The 26262-nt window shown below is 38.2% G+C and overlaps 1 protein-coding gene across 3 annotated transcripts; it reads right to left on the bottom strand.

Moving 5' to 3' along the window:
* Positions 1-395: 395 nt before the first annotated feature.
* TCTN3 (tectonic family member 3) lies at positions 396-26262 on the bottom strand. Of its 3 annotated transcripts, none has more exons than XM_030334878.2 (14): positions 25917-26262; positions 25630-25753; positions 25176-25294; positions 23621-23748; positions 23277-23385; positions 22757-22872; positions 22257-22292; positions 21610-21690; positions 20093-20218; positions 18910-19017; positions 18417-18511; positions 17780-17933; positions 14097-14234; positions 396-1322 (listed from the first exon to the last, which is right to left on the bottom strand). In XM_030334878.2, the coding sequence occupies exons 1-14, from the start codon at positions 26167-26169 to the stop codon at positions 1086-1088; spliced, it is 1824 nt and encodes a 607-aa protein (XP_030190738.1). In that variant the 5' UTR covers positions 26170-26262; the 3' UTR covers positions 396-1085. The 3 variants fall into 3 exon arrangements, 2 of the variants coding, with proteins under 2 accessions (XP_030190738.1, XP_030190739.1); XM_030334879.1 differs by lacking the exon at positions 396-1322 and adding an exon at positions 1335-1404 and having other exon boundaries at positions 25917-26252; XR_003972887.1 differs by lacking the exon at positions 396-1322 and adding an exon at positions 17597-17698 and having other exon boundaries at positions 14150-14234; positions 25917-26252.

The raw sequence follows: 26262 nt of genomic DNA, 5'->3' as shown, positions 1-26262 counted from the left end.
AAAAGGCAGCTTTAGATTCAGATCATTAATATGTTGTGGAAAAAAATAAACTCCCCCAGTTCTCTCTGCCTGGCTTTCAAGTCCCCATATAATGAGTTCCCATCTTTCTTATCCCATCACAGCACCTATTTTGCCCATTCAGTGTTCCTACTACAGTCATGTTAGTCTCCCCACCCTCTGGCTCCTGGCATCACCTCCACCCTCCCACACTCCCTCCCCCCTATCCTGCTATGTTTAGCTCCAACCCCAGGAAAAGAACCACGTTCTTTGATTTGAATGCTATTCTGCCATGTATGAAAGGTCCCCCCCCCGTTTTTATTTTATTTTATTTTTTTTTTAAAGCCCCCCCCCCCCCGTTTTTAAAACTCACACACAGATAAACTATCACAAGGTGATCACATGTCAGCTTTTGTGTGCTGCTGGAATTAGTACAACAAAGCTCTCAATCAGTTTTATTTCCTCTCACCACAGTGGAAGGAAAAATGCAGAAATGAGTGGTAGGGTCATTTGCTAGTGAAAAAAGGGGGACTAGGATTCCACATTCATTTTGGAAACTGACTAGAAATAATCGCTCTTCCCACTCATGCCCAGGCAAAGTGTGTGGCCCAAGGGAGTAGGGAGGGGCCGGATGAAATCTATAGACACAGTTTTCTGTGAACAGTCAGCTGCTCTCAAGTCCAGAGGGCATCTATTCCCAAGTTCATCCAGGGGACAGCAGGAGCATGTTCCTTTTTATGCTGGGCCCATGTGTGGCTGTGAGCAGGTGGATGAAGATCTTGCAAAACTTCAGTCACGTACAACACAACCTGAAGGGCTGGAGGAAGGGCTCTTGATGTTCTCAGCTTGAGAAGTAGAGAACCTTATGTGTACTTGGTGGTCTGCACAGTCCTAAGCAGAGAGCCAAGACAAAGATATTTGTATTGCTTTTGAAAAATCCCTTCTTTCATATACATTCCTTCAGTTAGGTCCTCTGTTATCCTGAATGCTCTCCTCTGGTCATGAGCAGGTAAAGGCCTATTTTGCCAAGATAAGTAGGCTGTCTCAGAACTTCCCATAGGGAAAACTAAAATCAGATACTTCTTGTTTCACTTGGTCTCTAGCTTGAGAACTCCAAGTACTAAGAGACACAGGATAAGGATGAGAGAGGCTGAACCTTTTTGAGAGTCTACTCCTCTGCTGAATGCTATTTTCAAGGGAAAAAAGAAGTCGAATGGTAGTTTCCAGTCTATTCTGGGTTGGCCCCTTGGAGGCTCTGGCTTCTGGGTAATGTCCACAAAAGTCACAACAGTTGTCAAAGCTACTTCTGTTACTTGTTGGGAATCCTGCAGGAAGAAAATCCAGGACAGGTGAGTGCTTGGTATCCATTCATGCAGCTCTCTAACTTGACTGTTATTATCACTTTTCCTGAAAAAAGACCAAAACCAAATTGCTCTAAGCAAGATATACCTTTTTCTCATATTGGTGCTACATAGTTCTTGTTCTATAATATACAAGGAAATTAATTTCTTAGCAGCAGTCCATGACACCAGAACTGTGAACAGTTACACCTACCTAAAGTCTGAAAGACTGATTCTATAGTTTCCCCCAACTGGGGAGCTGGCTGATATTAGAGAGGCCACATGGCAAAACTGCTGCTGTTACGCTCTTAGCAGCTTCACCTTATCAAGTCCCAGAAGGCTCCAGGCTCTGAAGCAGAACACATGTGGAAGGAGTAGTGGCAATTCTATTCTGTCTTCAATTGCAGAAAGAAACGTGAGACTTCAGGGAAAAACAAAGAACTCCGTAATGTAGATAAAAAGCCCATTAGAGTCACAGAATCCCAGGGTCAGAAAGGATCCTCTAAACCACCCATCAATTCAAGTCAAATGAAACAGATGCTCCCAGAAAGGACCTTGTCAAGCTGATTCAAGTATCTGGTCTAATATACATAGCTTTTGGTAGATGTCGTCGTAGCCTGATGACTGGAACATGTTTATCTAAAAAGAATTCCTTTTGTTCTAAGTCTGTGCTTACCAAACTTCTAATTATAATTGGACAGTAAATAAATACCTTGTTGAACCAGAAAGGAGTATTTTCTCCACTTACCTTTGTTTATTCCAATGCTACATATTCTCTACTGTGGTCTTTGGCAACAGTAAATACTAGCTGTGGGAACACAACTTGGCTTAGAATAACCTTTCTAGGTACTTACAAAAATGGGTATGGGGCCAGTGCTGTGATAATCTTGCAGGTCATATTAACTCTTTGGAATCTTTTTTTAAACAGTGAAGTTCATGAGGGACTTGTCACAGAAATAATGTTACTTCTGAGCCACTGAGAGAACCATATATATTCCAGAACAGTCAGTGTAGGCTAAAGCTGACGAGGGAATCCTGATTCCAGCCAGGCATGGAAGACTGGCTGAAACTAACCAGACAAAGAAAATGGGGAGGATAGGATATAACATGGAGGCACGGATGAGGTAAGGATAGAAAGTGATTCCAGAATGACACCCCCCTCAGTGTGATCATGCAACTACTCCTTCCCCACCTCAACAAGAGATTGGACAATTACACAAGAGAAATTCTGGATTTAGGGATAGTGGGCATAAAGAAGGACAGAGTGATGTACGGAACTAAAAATGGGGAAATTCTTCTGTATAATGAAATCCCTTCCCTCATCTAGTTCCAAGATGCTGACAGATGGGTCTTACATCCATACCCTTCAGTCAGGAATCAAGAGGATCTTTTATGAAGAAAATGATCAGTTCCAGCAATAAGACAAAAAGATAATGACATCTGGCAGTTCTATAACCACAAAAGCAACTGCACCAAACTGTTCTACTGTGAAGGTCACCAGTCAGCAAATCTCACTCATGATGATCACAGAGCTTTCAATGAGCTTAACAGCTTACTTTTATGTTAGACAGCTAGAGATTGCCAGATGTATGGGGGAAGCTTCTCACATTAAAGAGAAAAACTGTACATGGGCGCCTGGGTGGTTCAGTTGGGTGAGTGTCCAACTTTGGCTCAGGTCATGATCTCGCAGTTTTTGAGTTCAAGCCCTGAGTTGGGCTCTGTGCTGACAGCTCAGAGCCTGGAGCCTGCTTCAGATTCTGTGTCCTCCTCTCTCCCTACCCCTCCCCTGCTCACACTGTCTATAAATAAATAAATAAATAAACAAACATTAAAAATATATATAAAAAAAGAAAAACTGTATCAAATGAGAATAAACAAACTCAGAGGAAAAAAAGATGAGAAGTTGTTAAGATCTTTACTTTTATTTTTTTAAAAGTTTTATTTAAATAATCTCTACAACCCAGCGTGGGTCTTGAACTCATGACCCTGAGATCAAGAGTTGCAAGCTCTTCCAACTGAGATAGCCAGGTGCCCCAGATGTTTAAATATATAGAAGAAAAGGATATTATGAAATGAAACAGAAAATAAGCGCTCCTAGATATTAAAAATGTGAGAGCCAAAAAAAAATCAGTAAAAAGGTTAAAAAATAAAGTTGAGGAACTCTTCTTCTAGAAAGAATAAAAAAGTAAAGAGATAAATATAAAAGAAAAAAAATCAGAGAACCAATCTAGTGACTCTGTAACAGATTAACAGGAGTTACAAAGAGAACAGAGAAAATAGTTGGGGGGGGTGGTCTGATTATTAAAAAAATAGTGAAGATTGAAAATTCTCAGAGTAAAAAAAAAACAAAATTGTTTGGTATAATTAAAAATGAATGAAGAAAAAAAACCTGTCCAAGGGCATAATAGAAGCTTTGGACTACTAGGAGCAAAAAGATCTTAAAATGGCTTCTTAACAGTATTGGAAACTAGAAGACAATGGAAGAATGCCTTCAAATTGTGAGTGAAAATCTAGAAGGCCTGGTCAGGTGACCAGTCATAATTGATATGATAATGATGATGGTTGAATAAAGCTATCCTTAGACATGTGAACTAAAGAAAAAATGTATATGTGCATTTTTTTTTCAGAGGTTATGAGATTTTGAGCTCCACAAAACAAGAGAGTAAACCAAGAAGAAAAAAGTAGTGTCTAGTAAACAGTGAATCTTAACATAAGAAGCAAGAGGAATTCTAGGATGACAGGAAAGGAAAGTTCCATAACAACTGCTGGGCAGTAACTTGTTTACACTACCTTAGGTAATAGAGGTCGCCATGAGGAAAACACATAGGAAAAAGTAGAACTGATAACATCATATGGCAAGTTCAACTGTTTATTTTTTTATTTTTTTTTTTATTTATTTTTTTTAACGTTTATTTATTTTTGAGACAGAGAGAGACAGCGCATGAATGAGGGAGGGTCAGAGAGAGGGAGACACAGAATCTGAAACAGGCTCCAGGCTCTGAGCTGTCAGCACAGAGCCCGACGTGGGGCTCGAACCCACGGACCGCGAGATCATGACCTGAGCTGAAGTCAGACGCCCAACCGACTGAGCCACCCAGGCGCCCCAAGTTCAACTGTTTAGAAAACTGCATTGAGACAGATTTTACGGAGATGTTGTAGAGTGTGAGACGTTTTAGCCTTTAGCTCAAAGAAAACTAAAGCAATGATATATGAGGTAATAATTTCAGAATGAAGAAAAAATTTTACAAAAATTTAATGAGTTGGCTCAGCATATTTATAAAATCATAATAATGAGACACTGAATATTGATTTAATAAAGTATTTTATTTTTAGAGAAATATAGTCTTTAAAAAAATTTTTTTTTAATGTTTATTTTTGAGGGAGAGAGAGTACAGGTGAGGGAGGAGCTGAGAGAGAGAGAGACTGAGGATCCAAAGCAGGCTCTGTGCTGACAGTAGTAGAGAGCCCTATGTGGGGCTCAAACCCATGAACCATGAGATCATGACCTGAGCCCAAGTCAGATGCTTAACTGACTGAGCCACTCAGGTGCCTCTGATTTAATAAAATATTTTGATGTAATAAAATATTTTGATGTAAATAATAAAATATACTGGGAGAGTGGTGGGAGGAGAAAAACAGAGCTAAACTCATCTACCAAAACAAGAATTCAATAGATAACCTATAAACTCATGATCCAGGAGGTAATTATTCAATATTGCTTAGAATCAAGGCTAGAGAGGATATAACATTTTAGTTCTTGTTAAGATATCCTCTTTTCTGGCATTTTTTTACTTTAAAAACATGTATTATTTTGATAAATTATACAATTACTAATTAATTTGATAATTTATACCATTATCCAGCATTAACCCAATCTGCAGGGGAACTCTGAAATATAAGGTAGGCTTCACGGTCCCAACAAGTTGTGTTGTCTCAACCCAAACAAAGTAAGGAAGCAAGGGAGGTGAGTTTTTCTTTTCTTTCCCTTTCTTTCTTTTTAATTTGAGAGAGAGAGTGCCAGTGGGGTAGAGGGGCAGGGGGGGGGAGAGAGAGAGAGAGAGAGAGAGAGAGAGAGAGAGGGAGAGAGAGAGAGAGAGAATCTTAAGCAGGCTCCATTCTTCGTATGAAGCCCATTACGGGACTCCATCCCATGAACCATGAGATCATGACCTGGGCCAAAATCGAGTCAGACTCAATGGACTGAGCCACCCAGGCGCTCCAAGAGCTGGGATTTTCTATTCCTGTATCCTTCAGTCATTGGTTAAGGGCCATTTGGGAGATGTGTATTTCAAGGCACTTTACAGGTAAAGTGGGTCTAGTAGCATGAGGGCAGTCTTTCACAACAGACATAACAAAACACAACAGAAAGGGGAAGAAAACCTTAGGCATACCCACCAAATTAAAAAAAGGAGAGGGTGAAAAATAGAAAGTAAGTGCAGAAAGCAAAATTACATTTGGTAGTCAACAGGGTATCACATATAAAATAGAAAAGAAATGAATGGGATGCCCAAACTGAAAACATATCCATTATCCTTGACTCATTCTCCCTCAACCTCTGTATCCAAGCAATCAAGTCCTATCTGTGACACCCCTAAATCTCCTGAACTCTACCTCCTGCAGCCCTCACAGCCTCCACCTGGGCCCAGCTATCAGTGTCTCCTGATGAATTTCCATAGCAGTATTCTAAATTTCACCTCAGTATTGTCCTTCACTTTCCATAAGCAGGGATGATGTTTATCTTGTTTACCACACTTTACCTAGAGCAGCAACCATGGTATTTGGCACAAAATAGGCACTCAATAAAGATTTTTTTTTTTTTTTTTTTTTTTTTACAAATGAGTAGAGGTATTTTGGATAGGACACTAATATAAAGTAACAAGAGATAATAAATCAAAAGGAAAAAATTATGCCATAGCTATTTAATACTAAGTACAAATCACTTTGACCCCTTATCCCTCCCACAACACCCTAATTAGGATCCTTAAAGTTTGTGCTTCCTTCATTCCTTATTTGTTTATAAACTAATATTTCAAATTAAATGCTTACTCTTCATATATTAAGAATATTGCCTCCATAATTGTGTGGAAGTTTGGAACAAACACAATCTAATGGTCCAATACTTAAAAGGAATTTGAATGCACTTATCAGGTCATTGGATAATATTGAACATTACTGACTCATTTTAGAATTTGTGTTTTAGTACCAGACGAAGAACAAGGTTTTTAAGTTCAGTGTGTTATACATAAATTTTGAAGACTAAAGTTTTTCTATTTGCATTTTATCTTTTTTTTTTTTTAAGTTTATTTATTTATTTTGAGAGAGAGAGTATGAGCAGGGGAAGGGTAGAGAGAGAGAAGGAGAGAGAGAATCCCAAGCAGGCTCCACACTGTCAGTGCAGAGCCCCACGCAGGGTTCAAACTCAGTAACCATGAGATCAGGACCTGAGCCGAGATCAAGAGTTGGATGTTTAACTCCGGGTGGACTGAGCCACCTAGACGCCCTCTATTTGCATTTTAAAAGTGATGTATAAGCAAAATTAGAGAATTCACTGTTTAGTGAATGTGTAGCAAGGACACTGGGGAAAAAAAACAATACTCAAAGTCTAGTCATCCCCTTTCTCTTATCAAAACAAACAAAAGACACATAGCCAAGTTAGCACAGTTTTTTTACTGTGGATCCAGTTCTGTTAGGTATGGTTAATTTATTTCTGCCTTAAACTATCATATTTTATGATATTTACTTCAGAAATTACCATCAACAATTCTGTTTTAACACTTTGGGAGGTTTAGGAGCTTTATTTGTTTCAATCCAGTTTATATTGAGCGAAATCCTTTGTCCCCAAATAAGATTTACTTTGTAACAATATGAAAAGTTCAGATTAGGTTTTGTTTGGCTTTGGTGATAAGAAGTACACCCGATATATTACTGTATTACATCTTTATAATCACAAATTGTATATATATATATATATATGTATATATATATATATATATAAATTTTTTTTATCTTTATTTTTGAGAGAGAGACAGAGTGCGAGCAGGGAAGGAACAGAGAGAGATGGAGACACAGAATCTGAAGCAGGCTCTAGGCTCTGAGCTGTCAGCACAGAACCTGATGCGGGGCTTGAATTTACAAACGGCAAGATCGAGACCTGAGCCAAAGTCAGATGCTTAACTGACTGAGCCACCCAGGTGCCCCTAAACCATTGTATGTTAATCCTCTATGTCAAATCATTACAAATGAAAAGAAACTATCATTATTAGAAATAGAGCCATGAATACCATCCCTTAGATTTATGTTTTTGTAACTACACATATCATCAGCTAGAACTATGAACTAGAACAAATTCATCTTTGCTCAAGTGTGTAATTCATAACTGAGCTCTGAGAGCTCTTTATTCTACATACAAGAACCTTGTCAGAAACATTTATTGCAAATATTTCCCCCTGATCAGTGGCTTTTATTTTCAGCTTTCCTGTGTCTTTTTAACTTTTTATTGTGGTATAATTTGTGTACAATAAAATGTACACATCTTAAGTGTTTGGTTCAATGAGTTTTGACAACTGTATATGCTGTATAGCCCACACCCAAAACAAGATCTGCAATATATCCATCATTACAGAGGGTTCCCTTGTGTCTCTTTCCAGTCCGTCTCCCAGAAGCAACCACTTTCTTTTATCACTAAAGATTATTTTTGCCTGTTCTTATACTTTGTATAAATGGAACCTTAAAATATTATTTTTGTGTGTGTTTAGATTCTTTCATTCAAGACAAATGTTTCTGAGACTCATGTATACTGTTTTGTGTACAAGTAATTCATTGTTTTATTGTAAGAATTCCATTGTGTGAATATATCACAATTTTCCCATTCTGATGATGGATATTTGGATTATTTTCAGTTTTGCGCTATTATGAATAAGGCTGCTATGATCATTCTTTATAGGTCTTGTTTTGGACATGTTTCAATTTCCTTTGGGTAAATACCAAGGAGTAAAATTGCTGAGTCACAGGGAAGATGAATATGTAAAAGACTAAATGGTTGTACCATTTTCATCCCCATTAGCAATGTGTGAAAACTGAGATTTCATGTTATGTCTTATTGATTTTAGTTATTCTAGTATTATACTTAATTTCCTAGTGAGTGCTATCTCATGGTTATAATTTGCATATCTCTAATGACTAATGACTTTGAGCAGCTTTTCAAGTTTACTGGCCATTTGTTTATTTCCTTTTGTGTAGTATCTGTTCAATTTAATTTATTTATTTTGGTCCTTGATTTATTTGTAGGCATTATTTTTATATTTTGGATATTAATCTTTGGTCAGATAATGCACTGAAAAATATTTTCTACCAAACTATAGCATGCATTTTCATAGAGGTGTCTTTGATTAGCAGTTATTTTAAAGTTTGATAAAGACCTATTTATCAAATTTTTAGTTTTATGGTTTGATATTTGTTTCTTATTCAAGAAATAATTGCCTAATTTAAATGTGCAAAAATATCCTCCTATGTTTCCTTTAAAGCTTTGTGACTCTGGGTTTTATATATAGGTTTACGATGCAAGCATAAGTACTTTTTGTGTATGGAGTCAATTCATTTTTTTCCCCATGTTTATTCAGTAGTTTCAGTTTTATCCAGTTGTTTCAGTACCAACTATTTTTTAAAAAGTCCTTTTCTCATTGAATTGATTTGATTTGTGGATCTATTTTTGGACTCTATTTTGTCTCATTGGTCTATTTGTCTTTCCTTAAAAGAATTTTTTTTAATGTTTGTTTATTTTTTGAGAGAGAGAGAAAGACAGTGTGAGTGGGGGAGGGGCAGAGACAGAAGGAGACACAGAATCCAAAGCAGGCTCCAGGCTCCAAGCTATCAGTCAGCACAGAGCTGAACGCAGGGCTTGAACTCACAAACGGCGAGATCATGACCTGAACTGAAGTTGAACGCTTAACCAACTGAGCCACCCATCCACCCCTATCTTTTTTTAAAAAAAAAAAATTTTTTTTAAATGTTTATTTTTGAAGGAGAGACAGAGCATGAGAGGGGGAGGGGCAGAGAAAGAGAGACACAGAATCCTTAGCAGGCTCCAGGCTGTGAGCTGTCAGCACAGATGCGGGGCTTGAATTCAGGAACTTTGAGATCATGACCTGAGCTGAAATCAGACACTCAATTTACTGAGCTACCCAGGTGCCCCCATTTGTCTATCCTTATACCAGTACCACACTGAGATTTAGAGTATATCCTGAAATCAATAGTTAAGTCCTCCAACTTTGTTCTTCTTTTTCAAAATTGTTTTGGTTATTCTCTTTGCATTTTCATATAAATTTTAGAATCAGGTTGTCCATTTCCACAAAAATGCCTGCTAGGATTTTTGGGGGTTTGCATTCATTCTGTTAGATTCATTTGGGAACAGATTATCTCAATGCTGAGTCGTCTTCTCCATGAACATGGTATATTGCTTCATTTCTTTAGGTCTCCTGAAATTTCTCTCTATAATGTTTTATAGTGAATAGGTCTTTTGCTCTTTTGCTAAATTGGTTCCTAAGTATTTTATATGTTTTCCATGTTATTGTAAATGAAACTGAATAAATTCATCTTTAAAATAACATCTAGTTATTTCTAGGTGTTTTCCTAGTGACTTTAAGAAAGTTTAGTTACAGGGGCGCCTGGGTGGCTCAGTTGGTTAAGCGACTGACTTCGGCTCAGGTCATGATCTCGCAGTTTGTGAGTTCGAGCCCTGTGTCGGGCTCTGTGCTGACAGCTCAGAGCCTGGAACCTACTTCGGATTCTGTGTCTCCCCCTCTCTCTGCCCCTCCCCTGCTCACACTCTGTGTCTCTCTGTCTCTCAATAATAAATAAATGTTAAAAAAATTTTTTTAAAAAAGGAAGTTTAATTACAAAAGCAGTAAATTATAAAAAGTTAGGACTATTGGTAAGTAAAAATGAGAAATAAAAACACCATATTTCCATCTCTAAGAATACCAGCATTAACATTTATATCTTGACCTATACATACCTAGATCCATATATATGTTTTTAACTATGTGAAATCACATTGTTCAGGCTGTTTAGAAGTTTCTTTAAAAAAAGAAAAAGAACCTCTACCTTTTCCTGTTAGTATTTCTTTCTAAAATGTAGTCCATACTCAAGTTTCCCAACTATTACAAAATGTGATTTACAATTGTCCAAATCAGAATCCAATGCAAAAAAATGAACTGTATCTGATTGTTTATTCATGAGTTTCTTTTAATCTAACACAACCAGATATGGTGATTTCTATTATGATGATTAGAACTTATTTAACTATAAAGCATATTGTAAATATCCATGTAAAGGTAATTTTTCCTCATATAAGTACATGATCTTTAAGAAGTTAGCTGGTATCTGATATTAATATTATGATTTTGGGTGTGGGGGAGAGGGGAAAGTGGGTGATGGGCATTAAGGAGGGCACTTGTTGGGATGAGCAATGGGTGTTGTATGTAAGACAATTTGACAATAAATTATATTTAGAAAAACATGATTTTAGGAGAACTAATGATTTAAATAAAGTGAAGTTAAGGAAATAATTTCTAAAAAAAATAATGAATTATTTATGTACAATACTCTGCTAGATAATGTACACATTAGTTCTCCATGTTTTTTGGGGCCAAATACATATTTGAGGGAGAAGCCAATGAAAAATTTTAAATTCCCTCAGTATTTTAAAGATGTCAGTGAAATTATCAAGATTTTCAAATGAGTCAAACAGAACTAATATGTTAAAGAATAAATGTGGTTAAACATTATGTATCAGGGAGACACCTCAAGTGGGTATACATTTTAACATATGGAACAATGAGCATAACTTTCAAAAGTTCTTAAAAAAAGGTAAAAAGAAAACAACCCAGTCAACTAACTAAGGTTCTTCTATAAAGACTATTAAGGGGGCGCCTGGGTGGCGCAGTCGGTTAAGCGTCCGACTTCAGCCAGGTCACGATCTCGCGGTCCGTGAGTTCGAGCCCCGCGTCGGGCTCTGTGCTGACCGCTCAGAGCCTGGAGCCTGTTTCCGATTCTGTGTCTCCCTCTCTCTCTGCCCCTCCCCCGTTCATGCTCTGTCTCTCTCTGTCCCAAAAATAAATAAACGTTGGAAAAAAAAAAAATCTTTAAAAAAAAAAAATAAAAAAAAAAAAAAGACTATTAAGAAGTACAGAAAGGGGTCAAGTGCTTCTATAGTCTTATCATTCGTTAAGAGATAAAGGCAAATGGTGCTTGATTGATCCCTGAAAAGGAAAGACTTTGGTGATAGAAACTTTACAGACTGTCACAGTGATCCAATGGTGGTGATATTCCCTAAGACCTCAATAGGTAAGAGAAATCCCAATCCAGCCACTTCCTAGCCCTTTCCTTTAAAGCAATTGTTTCTAAAATCAAGTATATTTCATTTTTATTTAATTTAGTGTTCTTTACCTTTCCTAGTATAGATCTTGACTTGGCTTCAAGAAATCAATAAATCCCTTGAAACTATATAAAGAATATTGCATGTCTGTGCATTTTTCTAGTAAGTGAATAGCTTTCAACAGATTCTTAGTGGGGTCCATAAGATTAAAAACCACTAAAACAGATTGGGAGCTCGACTGGCAGTTATTCTAGTATATGCTATTTGACTGAGATATAAAACACTGCCAACTTTCAGTTATAATGAATAAAATAAATTAGTAAATAAAACAATATAATTAGCTTTAAAACGTAGTCAGAGATGTATTTTCTAAAAGTGTTTTTCAAATTGCAAATTATGACTCATTAGTGTCTAGCATTAAGAAAAGAACAGAACAGGGTGCCTGGGTGGCTCAGTCAGTTGAGCGTCCGACTTCGGCTCAGGTCATGATCTTGCAGTTTGTGAGTTCAAGCCCCGTGTTGGGCTCTGTGCTGACAGCTCAGAGCCTGGAGCCTGCTTCGGATTCTGTGTCTCCCCCTCTCTCTGCCCCTAACCCACTCGCATTCTGTCTCTCTCTCTCTCAATAATAAAAAATAAATAAAAATTAAAAAAAAAAGAACAGAATAAAATACAACAGAATAGACATCACATTGTGCATTGCATAAAAACATTGTTTTATATTTCATTTTTATATATGTGTGTGCTAAAAGGTAGGTTGTTGTAAAATACATAGAGACTAGTAATTTCAGTTGCTTCTGTGGAAGGGGCAAGTTTCTCAAGTCAGCCCTCAAGGTGAAAATTTTTGTATAGTCACAATTCCCTTTGCAAATCCTTTAAATCATCCTAAGTAAAGGCACATGATTTGGTATAACCCATACCACTTCCAGTAAGTTCAACACAGTTAATTTTTGCACTGTCTTCAGTTATACATGAATGAAGCACAACTGAAGTTTTCAATTGTCAACCAATTAGACCAGTTAGATGTGACTGACTGCAAAGTGTGATTTTGTAGAGGGGGCAAACTAACCCAAAAAGCCAACTTCTACTAAATACTAGAAAAAAGATAATGATTAAAATATCTAGATAAGAGATAAGCCACTGGGTAGCTTCCATGCCTAGGAGAACAAGAGATTCAGAGAGAAAAGAACAGTCCTGTGGGTATTTTCCCAAACTTGCAAATAAATACAGTTTAGAAAAACAAAACCATATGTTCACTACAGGATCTCTAACTGATTAAATGAAGCTTATAGAAGTAGTGCTATGTTATTCGGTAATGCAGAGAAAAAATGGAGTGCCTTCACTAACAGTTTCTGGTAACCTGAGATTTAACCCCATTTATAGGCATAGAGAGCTAAGGTACTCAACTCTGTCGTAAGAAGGAGCTACAGATATTTTACTTCTGGCCTACATGCAGTCTCTAGTTCATTTCTTTTCTGGGATGTAAATGCAATGACATATAGATAATAATTTCAGTTAGTTTTAAGTATCATTAAAAGTTGATACACTGGCATGCCAATTTATATGTGAATCAGTTCACCAGATCTTAATCATTTCTCTGTTTTTGCAATTTTAAAGCTAAGGATTATATACTAAAACCAAGGCAGATGTTAAAGTGGCTTAACACACATCATAAACAATAGGTATATGTTTACTGCACTACTAAAATTATTTATCTTAATGGAATGCAATCAACTAAGAACTGATGACTACAAACTAGCCACAGCAATATCTCTTTAAGCAATCAACAGGCTCACAGACTCTGATAAATATGTGACTATCATACTGAATGCACAGTTATGGAAAATGTTCTCTGTGGTTAAATCAACTGGTATAGTAACACCAGTATGATAATTTTTTTAAGAGTTTATTTATTTTGAGACAGAGACAGCATGAGTAACGGAGGGTCAGAGAGAGAGGAGACAGAAACCTAAGCAGGCTCTTTGCTGCCAGTGCAGAGCCCAACATTGGGCTTGAACTCACAAAACCATGAGATCATGATCTGAGCCGAAACCAAGAACTGGATGCTTAACCAACTGAGCCACCCAGGTGCCCCACACTGATATGATAATTGCAATGAAATTAACCTATAAGATAGTCTGGGTTCAGGAAATTAAAAAAGAAAACAAACTGGGGAAAAATATATACACTATTTATCATGACAACATGCTAATTTCAATAATCAGGCAGGGAGGTTGACTTGAAAGTTGTATCAGCTCTCTCTAACCAAATGTTGGCTGGTAGCATAAATTGGCCCTCAATGTTAAAAAGTGACCTGCTTCTCATATAGCTGGTAAGACCATCTAGGCATTTCAAGGCTTAGCAGTACTTTATGAGCCATAACTTACCTTTATAGACTGGCACTGGTATAGGAATCGGGCTCCTGACACATGAGCTTGTGGGTTGGACTGGAGGCCTGTATATGCCCACAATACCTGGATCTCCAAGGAAACTGGTATGACACAGCAGGAAGTACAATGCATAGCCTGTAGAAGGGTAAAGAAGCATCTGCTTGAATTGCTGATGGTTGCCTACAGTCAGTTACCATGCATTAAGTAGCCATTGTTTCTTAAAAATTATACACAACAAAGGAGGTAATAGGACTTAGAGAAAGAACACAAAAGTTCACAATAGACCATACTATTGTCCTTGATCTTAAAAAAATTAATATTCTAAAATGGAAATGACTAATATAGAGATTAATAAAATGTGAACCCACGTACAAGGGTTATAAGAAGTGCTCAGTAGCGGTGCATAGTCAGTGCTGTGGACTGCCAAAAAAAGCCATTTCTGGCTGAGGATGGCTTCACAGGACTGGGATGAGTAATGTGTGACTGGAAGAAATGGTGATTAAAGGAAAATTCAGGTAGAGAGATGGCACATAAAGAGGTGTGGAACTAGGGGTGCCTGGGTGGCTCAGTCGGTTGAGCGTCCGACTTTGGCTCAGGTCATGATCTCACGGTTCATGGGTTCGAACCCCACATCAGGCTCTGTGCTGACAGCTCTGAGCCTGGAGCCTGTTTCAGATTCCGTGTCTCCCTCTCTCTCTGCCCCTCCCCCACTCATGCTCTGTCTCCTTCTGTCTCAAAAATAAACATTAAAAAAAAAAAAAAAAAAAAAAAGAGGTGTGGAACTAGACCAGCACATGATGTCATGGAGGGATATTCACTGATTAATTTGAATAATAGTTACTGAGTGTCTTCTATGTGCCAGGCATGATGGAGGCACTGGCCTTGAGCAGACCACTTGACTAAAGCAAAGGATTTGTACCCAGAGCAGTGAAAGGTAAAGGAAGACATTTCAGGGTTAGATTATGAAGTCCAACTCCAGGAAGATTAATTCCAAGAGGTAAGGATTGCCGGAAGTGAGGACATCAATCAGGAGGTTACTATAACCTAGCAGACACAAGGCACTATCCTCAAATATGCCTTGTGCTTTCCTAGCTTCATACCTTTTTAGAGTAAGGCTCAGACACTGGCAATAATAATATAGGAATGGGGGGAGACAGACAGACCATATTTAAGCTTACTTTATTCAGGAACTAACAAACTGTTTCCCAAAGTGACTGCATCATTTGCAGTCCCATCAATAATGTCCGAGGGTTCCAGTTTCCACACACCCTTGCCAATACTCATTAGTGTCTCTCTTTTAAGAATAGCCATCCTCATGGGTGTGAAGTGGTATCTCGTAATTTTGCATTTTCTTAATGGCTAACAATGTTGAGTCTTTCATGTGTTTGTCCCAAATATCTTAAAACATCTTTCTTTTCACTTATTCTACATTAGGAATACTTTCCTATGTTGTCAAATGTTCTTCAAAAATGTGATTTAAAAATACAAATTGTAGGCTTAAGGCAAAAAAAATAATAAAGAGTAGTTCCAGTATAATCTGAACCTTGTCACTAACCATCCTCTTCCTGTTCTCAGCTACAATCACCCCAAACCACACTTCCTCTGTAGGGCTCTGTGGGAGATTTACAAGAACTTGATTGGACTTCAGTTGCCCAAAGCCTGGATCAAGTACACGTGTTTACTTACCCCAAGACTTTTTAAAAGGAAAGAAGTATATAAGGAATAAAGTCATAATAGTGCTGCAGAAGAGAAAAGGGAACTTTCAAAATAATCTCTAAGGAGAAAGGCATTTCAAAGTCTGAACCAAAACTGAAAGGTTAAATAAAAAAAGTAAATTGATATCTTTCACAATATAAAAAAAAAATACCAGAAACAAAGTCAAAAGACAAATGACAAACTGGGAAAAAATATCTGCAAATCATACCAAAAGAGTTCATTTCTCACATTTGCAAAGATTTCCTATAAGCCATAACACAGTAATTCAATAAAAATGGACAAGGAATATAGATAGATAATAGTGAATAAAATACAAATTGTTCAACCATATATCAAAATACTCAACCTTACTCACAGTGAGAGAAAAATAAAACTACACTGAGATACTAATTTTCACCTATGAAAAAAGATTAAAAATTTTTATGACATAGTATTAAAGAGGGTTAGGGGAAAAAAGCAGTGTCACAGATGAATGATGGGACTGTAAATTAGTGCAACCTGTATGGGGAATAAATTGATAATATTTATTAAAATTTTAAATGCATATACCTTTGATCTAGCAATTCTACTTCTGGAAGTTATCATATAGGTTTATTCTCTCATGTATGAAATGTTGCCTGAACCAGGATACAAAATGCTGCATTGTGTATAACAGCAAAAGACTGAAAACAACTTGAATGTCTACCAAAAACTCTGCATAAATAAATTATGGTTCGTCCATGTAATGGAATATTATGCAGCCATACTGTGCAAAGAATGAGGAAGCACATTATGTACTGATATGGAACACACTCTATGATCAAGTGAGAAAAGCAAGGTGTAGGACAGTGTCTACAATGTTATATCATGTGGATAAAAAAAGTACAAGAGTATATACTTGTGTGAGCATGCAGTATCTGTGGAAGGAAACAAACTAGTAATTTCAGTTGCTTCTGTGGAAGGGAAGAGCTGTCTGAGACACAGATTTTTATTTTGTACTTTTTGAATTTTTAGCCAAGTATATGTATTACTTATACAGAAAAATAAACAAAATTTTAATATATATATTCTAATACTTATTCATTTTTTTTGAGAGAGAGAAAGAGACAGAGCATGAGTGGGGGAGGGGGAGAGACAGGATGGAGACACAGAATGTGAAGCAGGCTCCAGGCTCTGAGCTGTCAGCACAGAGCCCATTGTGGGGCTTGAACTCACAGACCGTGAGATCATGCCCTGAGCCGAAGTCGGAGACTTAACTGACTGAGCCACTTGGGTGCCCCAACGATTTAAAATTTTAAAAGAAAAGAAAAGAAAATTAAAGGTACAGCTGAGACTAAAGTGAGAAGATAGGGGGTTAGGCAAAAGAGGAAGAAGACAGAATAGTATAGCAGATTTACTTATGTCACCTGAGCTGGAGTCCAGAAACACACTTGCTGGCACTGATCTAGTGGGCCACCAGGAAAAGTGCAAACAGAAACAGCTAAGTGAGTTTCCTTCTAGGGAAGGGGGTGTTGGGGTTTTCACTCTTCATTGAATACCATTATATACATGGTTTGAATTTTTAACCTATTAATGTATTTTTATTAAATATAAATATGTAAACTTTTGTAACAGAAAGAAAACACAATTTCAACCTCAAAGAATGTGTGTTGATCAAACATTCAAGAATATAAGAGAATATCTGAAATATATACTTTCTCTTACCATAAGTAAGGTTGATTTTGAACCACAGAACAATCTCTAGATTTTCTACCTTCAAATTTTTTTCCAAGTAAGGAAAGTAAGTTAGGTATAAACCTAACCTGAAATAATAACTTCAAATGGCATGATTTTTTGTAGTCTTCCTTTTGTGACAACCGCATTATCTTCCTTCTATGAGGGTCACATCATCTATGGAAACAGGGCTGGTTTTAATTTTAATATCCACAATTTTCAAACAAAAGGGGAAAGTGAGTTTCTGTGAGAACGTGTATTTCTCTCCTTACTGAAACACTGCAGTTCCTGCTGAGAATCCTTGTCCACTCTCTCTTTTGGGCTGGGTCAGCGTTACCAAAGATGGCAACATGTTCTGGGCTGGTTTTTCCATGAAGAGTCTGATAAATTTCCTGCTGTAAGTGGCTGCAGTCCATCTTTTTCAGCCTGAAATGAAACACCATGGAGGCTGGAGTTCAATGCTAACATATTGATCCAAACGTTAAAAATAATATTATAGGAGCACCTGGGTGGCTCAGTTAAGTGTCCTACTTCAGCTCAGGTCATGATCTCACAGTTCATGGGTTCAAGCGCCACATCCGTTCTGAGCTGACAGCTCAGAGCCTGGAGCCTGCTTTGGATTCTGTGTCTCCCTCTCTCTCTGCCCCTCCCCCACTTACACTCTGTCTCTTAAAAATAAATAAATGTTAAAAAAATTTTTTTAAATATTACAAAATAAATTGGAAGAAATAATCCTTATTAGTAGGTATAAGAGACTGTCAGAAAACTTTTAGCAATATTACTATTATATAGATTATAAAACTACTCCTAACTAGCATTGTCATTCAAAATATAAAAGTTGTCCTTATCAACATATTCCCTACAGAGAGAGGCAAAATTGTGGGAAATGATGTGGAAGCAAAGAATTACCTGAGCTTGCATCCAGATATTGCATTCACTCCAAATTGCACTTCATGTTTCTTAACAGAGCAGATTCCATCACCCTGGCTCTGCAAGAGGGTCATCTGAGGTGGAAAGTGATGGTCAAGGAGAGTGTAACAGAAGAAAAAGAAGGCAGATTGGAAAATTTATGCTCTTATTATTCCTTTAACACTATATTTTACTATTATCATAACATTGTTCGAGTTACAAATTTGTTTTTTCCCTCTAGTAGTTAAAAAACACAAGAGACAATTACTATTTTCCCCCAAATGTCTACCCACACACCAGTATATAACTATTTCCTTAAAACAAACACCTTCAGCTTTTGGTAGCAACGACTTTGAGAATATAATGTATTAATGGTTTGGTAAAGGAAGTCCCGAATACCTAAAAAAATCAGGGGACCTCAGAATTGGCAAACCCAAAAGATCAGCAGCTGCAGCTTTTCTGCAAGAGACTACCCAAGTCCCAAAAAGGATACAGAGTGACTTTTATCACCAGTTAGGGCCAAAAGTGGCTTCCCAACAATATAGCCAGGATTTCCACTTCTAGGACCAGTAAGAGAAGCAGCTGTGCTCTGTTGAAAAGCCTGCATAAAGAGCGAAGAAAAGTCACTTGCACAGAAAAGCACGCTCCACTGTGTGGCTTCATACCCTTCTCTATGGCATTGCAGTAACTTAGCAGCACTGAACAATCTGGCTCCCTCACACAGTGGAGCATTTGGCAGAAATTTCTACTCCCCAACATCTTTTACTTTTTCATTCACTATAATAGGTCCCAAGTGATCTGCATATCGAAATTCACTGTATGCTACTCCTACCAAGGATTACAACCAAGGATCTACCAACCTTTTGTTTCTCAAAAACTTTTATCAGTTAAGGAATTTAAACTTAATTTAGAAATATATTTTAATTAATATAGACGTTCCAGTGATAAACTGTGAGAGACATGAGACTTGATTGATCATTTGAGGGCAGAGTTGAGAAGAAACCAGATTCTGCTGGGGTCAAAAGAAAGTAGAAGAAAGCCAAAAGAGTGGGTGATGGGCATTGAGGAGGGCACCTGTTGGGATGAGCACTGGGTGTTGCATGGAAACCATTTTGACAATAAATTATATTATATATATATAATAAGAAGAAAGCCAAAAGATCGTGATCAAGATTGGAAAATTAGATTAAGTGGGAAATGAATAAAATGCTAAATGTCATCGCATAATAATTTGACATGTTTATAAATACATACAGGCAAAAATTCATTATAAGCACCTAAATAGTACAGAAATATAAAGAGTAAAAGTAAAAAAACAAACAAAAACTTGCCAAATGCCCAGATATATAAGAAAAGCTAGTTAAAGAATTTCTGTGGGAGGTTGGCTGAGTTTATGATTCAAAGTGACTATTTAAAAAAAGAGTTTGGATTTGAGACTAAAGTCCTGCTTCATTGGGGCCAGATAGAGAGTCACAGAAACTTTACTGGATAAATGTTGTTGAATCTCTATCACTTGTAGTTAAATTATGGAATAGCAAATGTTGAGGCCTCAGTTGACAGACTGAACTAGGCCTTCATATTCTTAATCTATTTTGCATGCATCACAGAAGCCCAGGAACTATTTCTAACCCACTATTTCTTGCCCTCTCAATCCACTATAGAAGAAGGGCCCTAACCCTGAAGCGAATGAGGAAATGTTGCTGTAAGGAAGTGTCTGGCTCCACAGTCAGGTTGGTTTGTCCAAAACTGACAGAGACTTTCTGGATTCCAAAAGTCCCATTGGTCTCTATCTCATAGATGACCTGAAATACAAAAGTAAAATCAATTAATAAAATTTATTTATTCACTCATTTATTCATCTATTTAGAGAGTACATGTGTGAGAGGGGGAGGGGTAGAGGAAGGAGAGGAAATCTCAAGCAGGCTCCATACCCAGTGTGGAGCCTGATGTGGGGCTCAATCTCATGACCACGAGATCATGACCTGAGCCAAGAGTTGATCGCTTAACCAACTGAGCCAACCAGGTACCCCTAAAAATTATTTAATGGGCCAATTATACAGAAGATTTTCTGTCTTTAAGAGTTTTATTATAACTAAATGAGTGTACAGCATAGTGAATACAGTTAACAGTAGTATATTTATATTTGAATGTTGCTGAGAGTAGATCTTAAGTTCTCATTGCAGGAAAAAAATGTGTAACTGTGGTAATGAATATCAACTAAACTCAACTGGTGATCATTTCACTATGTGTGTGTGTATGAAATTATCATGTGGTGTACTTAAAAAAATATATATATATATATATATATATATATATATATATGAAATTACCACCTTGTGTACCTAAAACTAATACAGTGTAACATATGAAATTATCATGTGGTATACCTAAAACTAATACAATGTGTCAATTATATCTCAATAAAAGGAATAACTGAACGAGGGAAACTAAACAAGTAATCTTAAAAATGCTAAACACAAATACCATGAAAAGATAAAGTAGACTTCATATTATATCTACACATGCAAAAAGATACTGGGTCTTTGAAAGGGTTTTGAAAGTGTTTGAAAGGGTTTGAAAACTCTTTGACAGGGTTCATGGGAGAAGTGAGTTTATGGTAAGGATCGAAAGGGAAGAAAAATGAGTTCTGATTGTGTGCAGAGAAGATGAGTAGAGAGGGGAGCATGGAATGGACACCAGGTTTACTTGATTCTCCCAATGTCTGAGAATGAATGAAGATAGTAGCTGGAAATGGAAGTCATAAGCAATTGAAGGTAACCTTAGATTTCTGAGAAGACTTTAAAATGATGCTTAAGACAATTCTTCCTTCTGTAGCTTGATTAAAAGGGAAAATAGAGGAAAAGAAGTGGAATCCTCTATTTCAGATTTTCAGATGATACTAGTTTTTCTCAGGAGAAGAAAATGTGGTATGAACTATAATAAACCGCCAATAGGTAAAGGTAGAAAAGTCAGAAGTAATCTTAGTCTTTTGGGTGTGAAATATGGGAGAAAGGCAGCAATGGAAACTGAAACATGGTAGGAGGAAGGTGATGGGCTCAGCTTTTGACATGTTACGTTCCATGCACAAAAATTCCTGTGGGGTTGGTCTGGTACTTAATGGAAGATGAGGCACCTCTGGTAATGTTGATCAACAACCAACAAACAGTCCAGAATCTGAGATCAGCGTCCTTACCTGGGAAACCACATTCTGACAAATGTTTCCAGACAAGAGAGGAGAACCAGCCTGTGAGACAAGGGTTACAGGAACCTGGAACTAGCAAGGAGAAGAAGTAAATCAACTGAGATTGAAAGCAGTATTTTCTCTTCTAGCTACATATTATATTGAAATGAGTATTTTTCATTTTTCATCACCACCTTCCTCTCTCCTTCCCATTGCCAGGCTACAACTTAAGATAAAAAAAAAATCATTTTAAATCAGCACTTCTCAAAACGTATTTCTCAGGTCCTTAATTTTACTGGATATAAAATAAAGGTTCTATGGTCAAATAAATTTCAGGAATACTATATTTGGTATTCCCCTTAGAGAGTACCAGGGTCCTCTAGCACATTAAAGACTCCAAGAAGACCCCTCTAAATATAATGTTTAACTTTACTTAACCCAATGTTTCTGAAACTTATCTAACACCTTGTGAATTTTTATTTCATGTGATGCTTATTAATCATAAAGAACTTACATGGGAAAATGTTTTACGTCCACACCTAACAGTTTGATACATCACACACAGATTTCCTTTCACAACTACAATCTAGACTGAAACTGCCTCAGATGCAAATGGACCAAATAGTCTCCTTATTTTTTCCTGATAAACAACATCATACCTTTGTATTCTGCAGATCAGTCATACCTCTTGGAACCTAGAATAAGAGAACAGCAAGAACCGTGAGTGTGCATAGACCTCAGAGAAAATTTCCAGGAGCTTGTGGTTTCACATGTGGGGAGGAAAAATTAACATATTAGAATGATTCTTCTCTTCCACCTGACTCTTCTTAATACTAAAATGCCATGAGTAAAGCTGAGGGGAGATTGGACTGTGACACGCCTGCTCTGAGCAGAGCTCTACTGAACGGCAAAAACAAGAGGTTTTGGTGAAATAGTGAAATGATATCCCCTCCCACCGTCCAAGCCAATCCCATTAGCCAGGAGGGTAGAATCTCTTATCTTGGATGTATATCCTCAATTCTTCCATCTGTCTTTAGATGACAGGGTTTTTGGGCCCTCTGCCTTTTTTGTAGCTCTTAGGCATTCTGACTTTCAGTTCAGTGCTTTTCCCACAACCCAATAGTGGGAAGCATGTTGACTTGGAGGGTAGGGACACCACCTTTAAGACTGTGAAGTTATAATAAGAGGCAGCATTGAGGGCTGGATCCAAGGTGCAGCTATTTGTCAGGTTCTTGAAGAAACGAGCACAGGTTGTACTTTTACTCTCCAGGAAACCTTAGAACACAAAGAATTAAGGGAGTGATAAAAAAGAAAGTCTATTTTCTTTTTATTTAAAACAACTTTTTTTAGGGTTTTTTTTTTAAAACGATTTCTAAGAAAGCCTATTTTTCATTTTTATTTTATTTAATTTTTTTAAAATGTTTATTTATTTTTGAGAGAGAGAGAGAGAGAGAGAGAGTGAGTGGGGTAGGGGCAGAGAGAGAGGGAGACAAGAATCCGAAGCAGGCTCCAGGCTCTGAGCTGTCAGCACAGAGCCCAAAGCGGGGCTCGAACCCACGAACCATGAGATCGTGACCTGAGTCGAAGCTGGATGCTTAGCTGACTAAGCCACCCAGGCACCCCCAAGAAAGCCTATTTTAAATTGAACAAAAATGTTGGCACTTTTGTTTTGGACTCACCTGCAGGATTGCTCTCAGCACAGAGCCCCCCAGCACCAACTCCGGCAGGCTGCCTCAACAAGCTGAATACAGACCACTTGGGGAAATACGTCAAAATGGGGTCCCCAGCCTGAATAAAGTACAGTAGAAATTTATCCACAGTGAGATTGGACAGAACTCTACCAGAAAAGAAAAAGTAGGAACAAAAATTAACTCAATGACTTGTTAATATGGACAATACTGCCTCTAAAAGAGTTGACAATGGTTTACCTAGTTGCAGCGGGGTACCCCAAAGATACCCCGTCAATTGTCAGCTATGAGGGAAAAACCACACCAAACAATCCCATCCCTATCCCCAGGCTCACCCTGTAAAAAGGTGGTGGCGACTGGGTTTGGAATGTTGAAGTGAATGATTCGCCTCCAAACTCTGTAGCCAAGGCCTGGAAGTTGGTTGCATTGACCTTTTGGAGCTTCTGGAAATAGTTTAATCTTGCTAGAATGTTGTTTTGTTTTTTTTTTTTTAAATGAAAAGGGGTTTAGATAAAAGAAAAACATTTATTTTAAAATATCTGGCATGCCAAGTAACTACTTAAAAAAATATTCTTATTGGGGCATAATATATACATAGCAAAGTATGCAAATACACTCATCTTAAGTGTAAACTCAAAAGATTTTTTACATATTTATATACTTTTATTCCCGCTACTCAGTGTAAGTTATAGAACATTTTCCCAGAAAACTCCCAATCAATAACACTCCACTTTCAAAGACAAGTGTGATTTTTATCGCCTTCTATTTTATGTGTAATCTGTTAAAGGAATTATTGTTTTACTATTGACATCTAAGATAAGAATACGGCCAATGAATACCAGTCAGTTCCATGTCCTTAATGCCAGGAATGTGAGTGATTAGCAGACTGCGATGAAGACAGGAGGTTCAATAATGTTCACATTTGCCCCATACCAGATGAGTCTCTAGTACAACAAAAAGGTACTGTTTCCGTCAGAACATGGCAAAGCTAGAGACAACATTCAATTTGTCCTCTCCTTCCTGTTTCTTTTTCTTTTTTTTTTTTTTTCAACGTTTATTTATTTTTGGGACAGAGAGAGACAGAGCATGAACGGGGGAGGGGCAGAGAGAGAGGGAGACACAGAATTGGAAACAGGCTCCAGGCTCCGAGCCATCAGCCCAGAGCCTGACGCGGGGCTCGAACTCCTGGACCGCGAGATCGTGACCTGGCTGAAGTCGGACGCTTAACCGACTGCGCCACCCAGGCGCCCCATCTTCTTCTTTTTTTTAATGTTTATTTATTGTTGAGACAGGAGACACAGCATGAGTGGAGGAGGGGTAGAGAGAGGGAGACACAGAATCTGAGGCAGACTCCAGGCTCTGAGCTGTCAGCACAGAGCCCGACGCGGGCCTCGAACCCACGGACTGAGAGATCCTGACCTGAGCCAAAGTCAGAGGCTCAACCGACTGAGGCGCCCAGGCGCCCCATCCTTCCTGTTTCTTCTAAACCTCACCTGACCAGTCCTGATAATAATGTTTCCACCTCTCAAGTAATTGGCTTTATGTTTCCTTCCTTTCACTTCATAATGTCTACATTTAAAATTTCAGACACTCCAAAGTGGTATATTTTGTAACAATTCTATAACTTATATTAAACAAATATGTAAATCTATCTAAGTTCCTGTAGCCAGCTCCTTATGTCTAACAGGGATGACTGAAATTAAAGTTTTGTACAGGTTTTCTGATCCACAGCCAATAGGGCATAAGAAATTGCAAAGGTTCACTACTAAGAGAGAGAGGGAGCAGGTGGAGAGGTAGAAGAGGGCAGATGATGGAAATTCAACAGAAAAAAAAAGTTAAAAAAAAAAAGTCATGTTAGGTAACATGAACAGCCAATACATTTCTACTCACAGTTGTTCACAAGGACACAAAACTGCCTTACTCCACCTGAATCCATGAAAACTCTCGAAGGAAATGGGGAATTACTCCTGAAGATAAGAGAGTTGTCCACACACATCCAACTCGAAGACCTGAGAGGAAATAGGACGAAGAAGAGATACATTTAGAAGTGGAGGGTTTGGCCCAAAGGACGTGCCCCATGGATGTCAGTCAATGCCTAAGAGAGGCCTCCTTGGGCATCCATGGGACAACACAAAGGTCCTATTCTATCGGAGGGTCCTACTCTAGAGAATCCGAGGAGTAACTTCACTCCTGGGAAAAACCAAGGTAATTCCCCTTACAGAAGTGGAAGTGGGGGTGGAAGGCAGGAAGGATAACTCCTCCTACTTCCAAACATGACTTATTACAATTAGACCCTACAGGGTCTCAATCTCCTTTAGGATTCTACCGGCACACGGCAGCTCACCTCACGCTGCCCGGAAGGCAGAAGGAGAAAACTGTCCTCGGATGGAGAAGGTAGCAGTCCCTGTCGCAACAGCAATTTATGTCGCAGGTACCAGGAGTCAAGTCACAGACACAGACCGGTAAGGCTATGAAGGTAAAGCAGAGGGAATGGGGTGAGGATTCCCAAACTTCCGAGCGCGAATTCCCATCTTGCGACAGTCCCACTCCTCACTTAGTGGCAATCCACTTTTTCCACAGAATTTTAGATCTAAGGCAGTGGTTTTCCATCCCCACATCTCCTCCCCTCACCTGGGAAGAGGTCTACTGTCCCATTCTCAGGTGCAGAGGGGGTCACAACCGTAGGGCCCACCGTAGAGATTCCAGGCACAGGCCAGGGAGTTTCAGATCCCTCCGAGGAGGATTGAAGGGTCCCTCCAGGCGACGCTGGCCCCACGTCCGAAGGGGTGGGTGCAGCCCCTGACGGAGAGGAAGGCTGAAGCCAGACGCCCTCGGGAACCATCAGGAAGAACACCTGCAGTAGCATGAGCTGCGAGATGCACATGGGGGCAGTCAAGACCCCCACGAGTTTAAAGTGGGTTTCAGCGGTCCCGAGGCGCGTCGGGGGAGGATGGTGGAAGGAGTCGCATCGCGTCTG

This window comes from Lynx canadensis, chromosome D2 (assembly GCF_007474595.2).
Source record: "Lynx canadensis isolate LIC74 chromosome D2, mLynCan4.pri.v2, whole genome shotgun sequence".
NCBI classification, from domain to species: domain Eukaryota; kingdom Metazoa; phylum Chordata; class Mammalia; order Carnivora; family Felidae; genus Lynx; species Lynx canadensis.
The sequence above is the reverse complement of the archived record's forward strand: the minus strand, read 5'-3'. Positions and strand labels throughout refer to the sequence as shown.

What these genes read in the sequence shown, in the direction of transcription:
- TCTN3 (XM_030334878.2), bottom strand. Translation starts at nt 26,169, where the DNA reads ATGTGCATCTCGCAGCTCATGCTACTGCAGGTGTTCTTCCTGATGGTT. An exon ending in CGCCACCACCTTTTTACAGG is followed by an intron (nt 23,386 to 23,620) that starts GTGAGCCTGGGG and finishes TACTTTATTCAG; the next exon opens with GCTGGGGACCCCATTTTGAC. An exon ending in ATTTCCTCATTCGCTTCAGG is followed by an intron (nt 19,018 to 20,092) that starts GTTAGGGCCCTT and finishes CTCTTTATGCAG; the next exon opens with GCTTTTCAACAGAGCACAGC.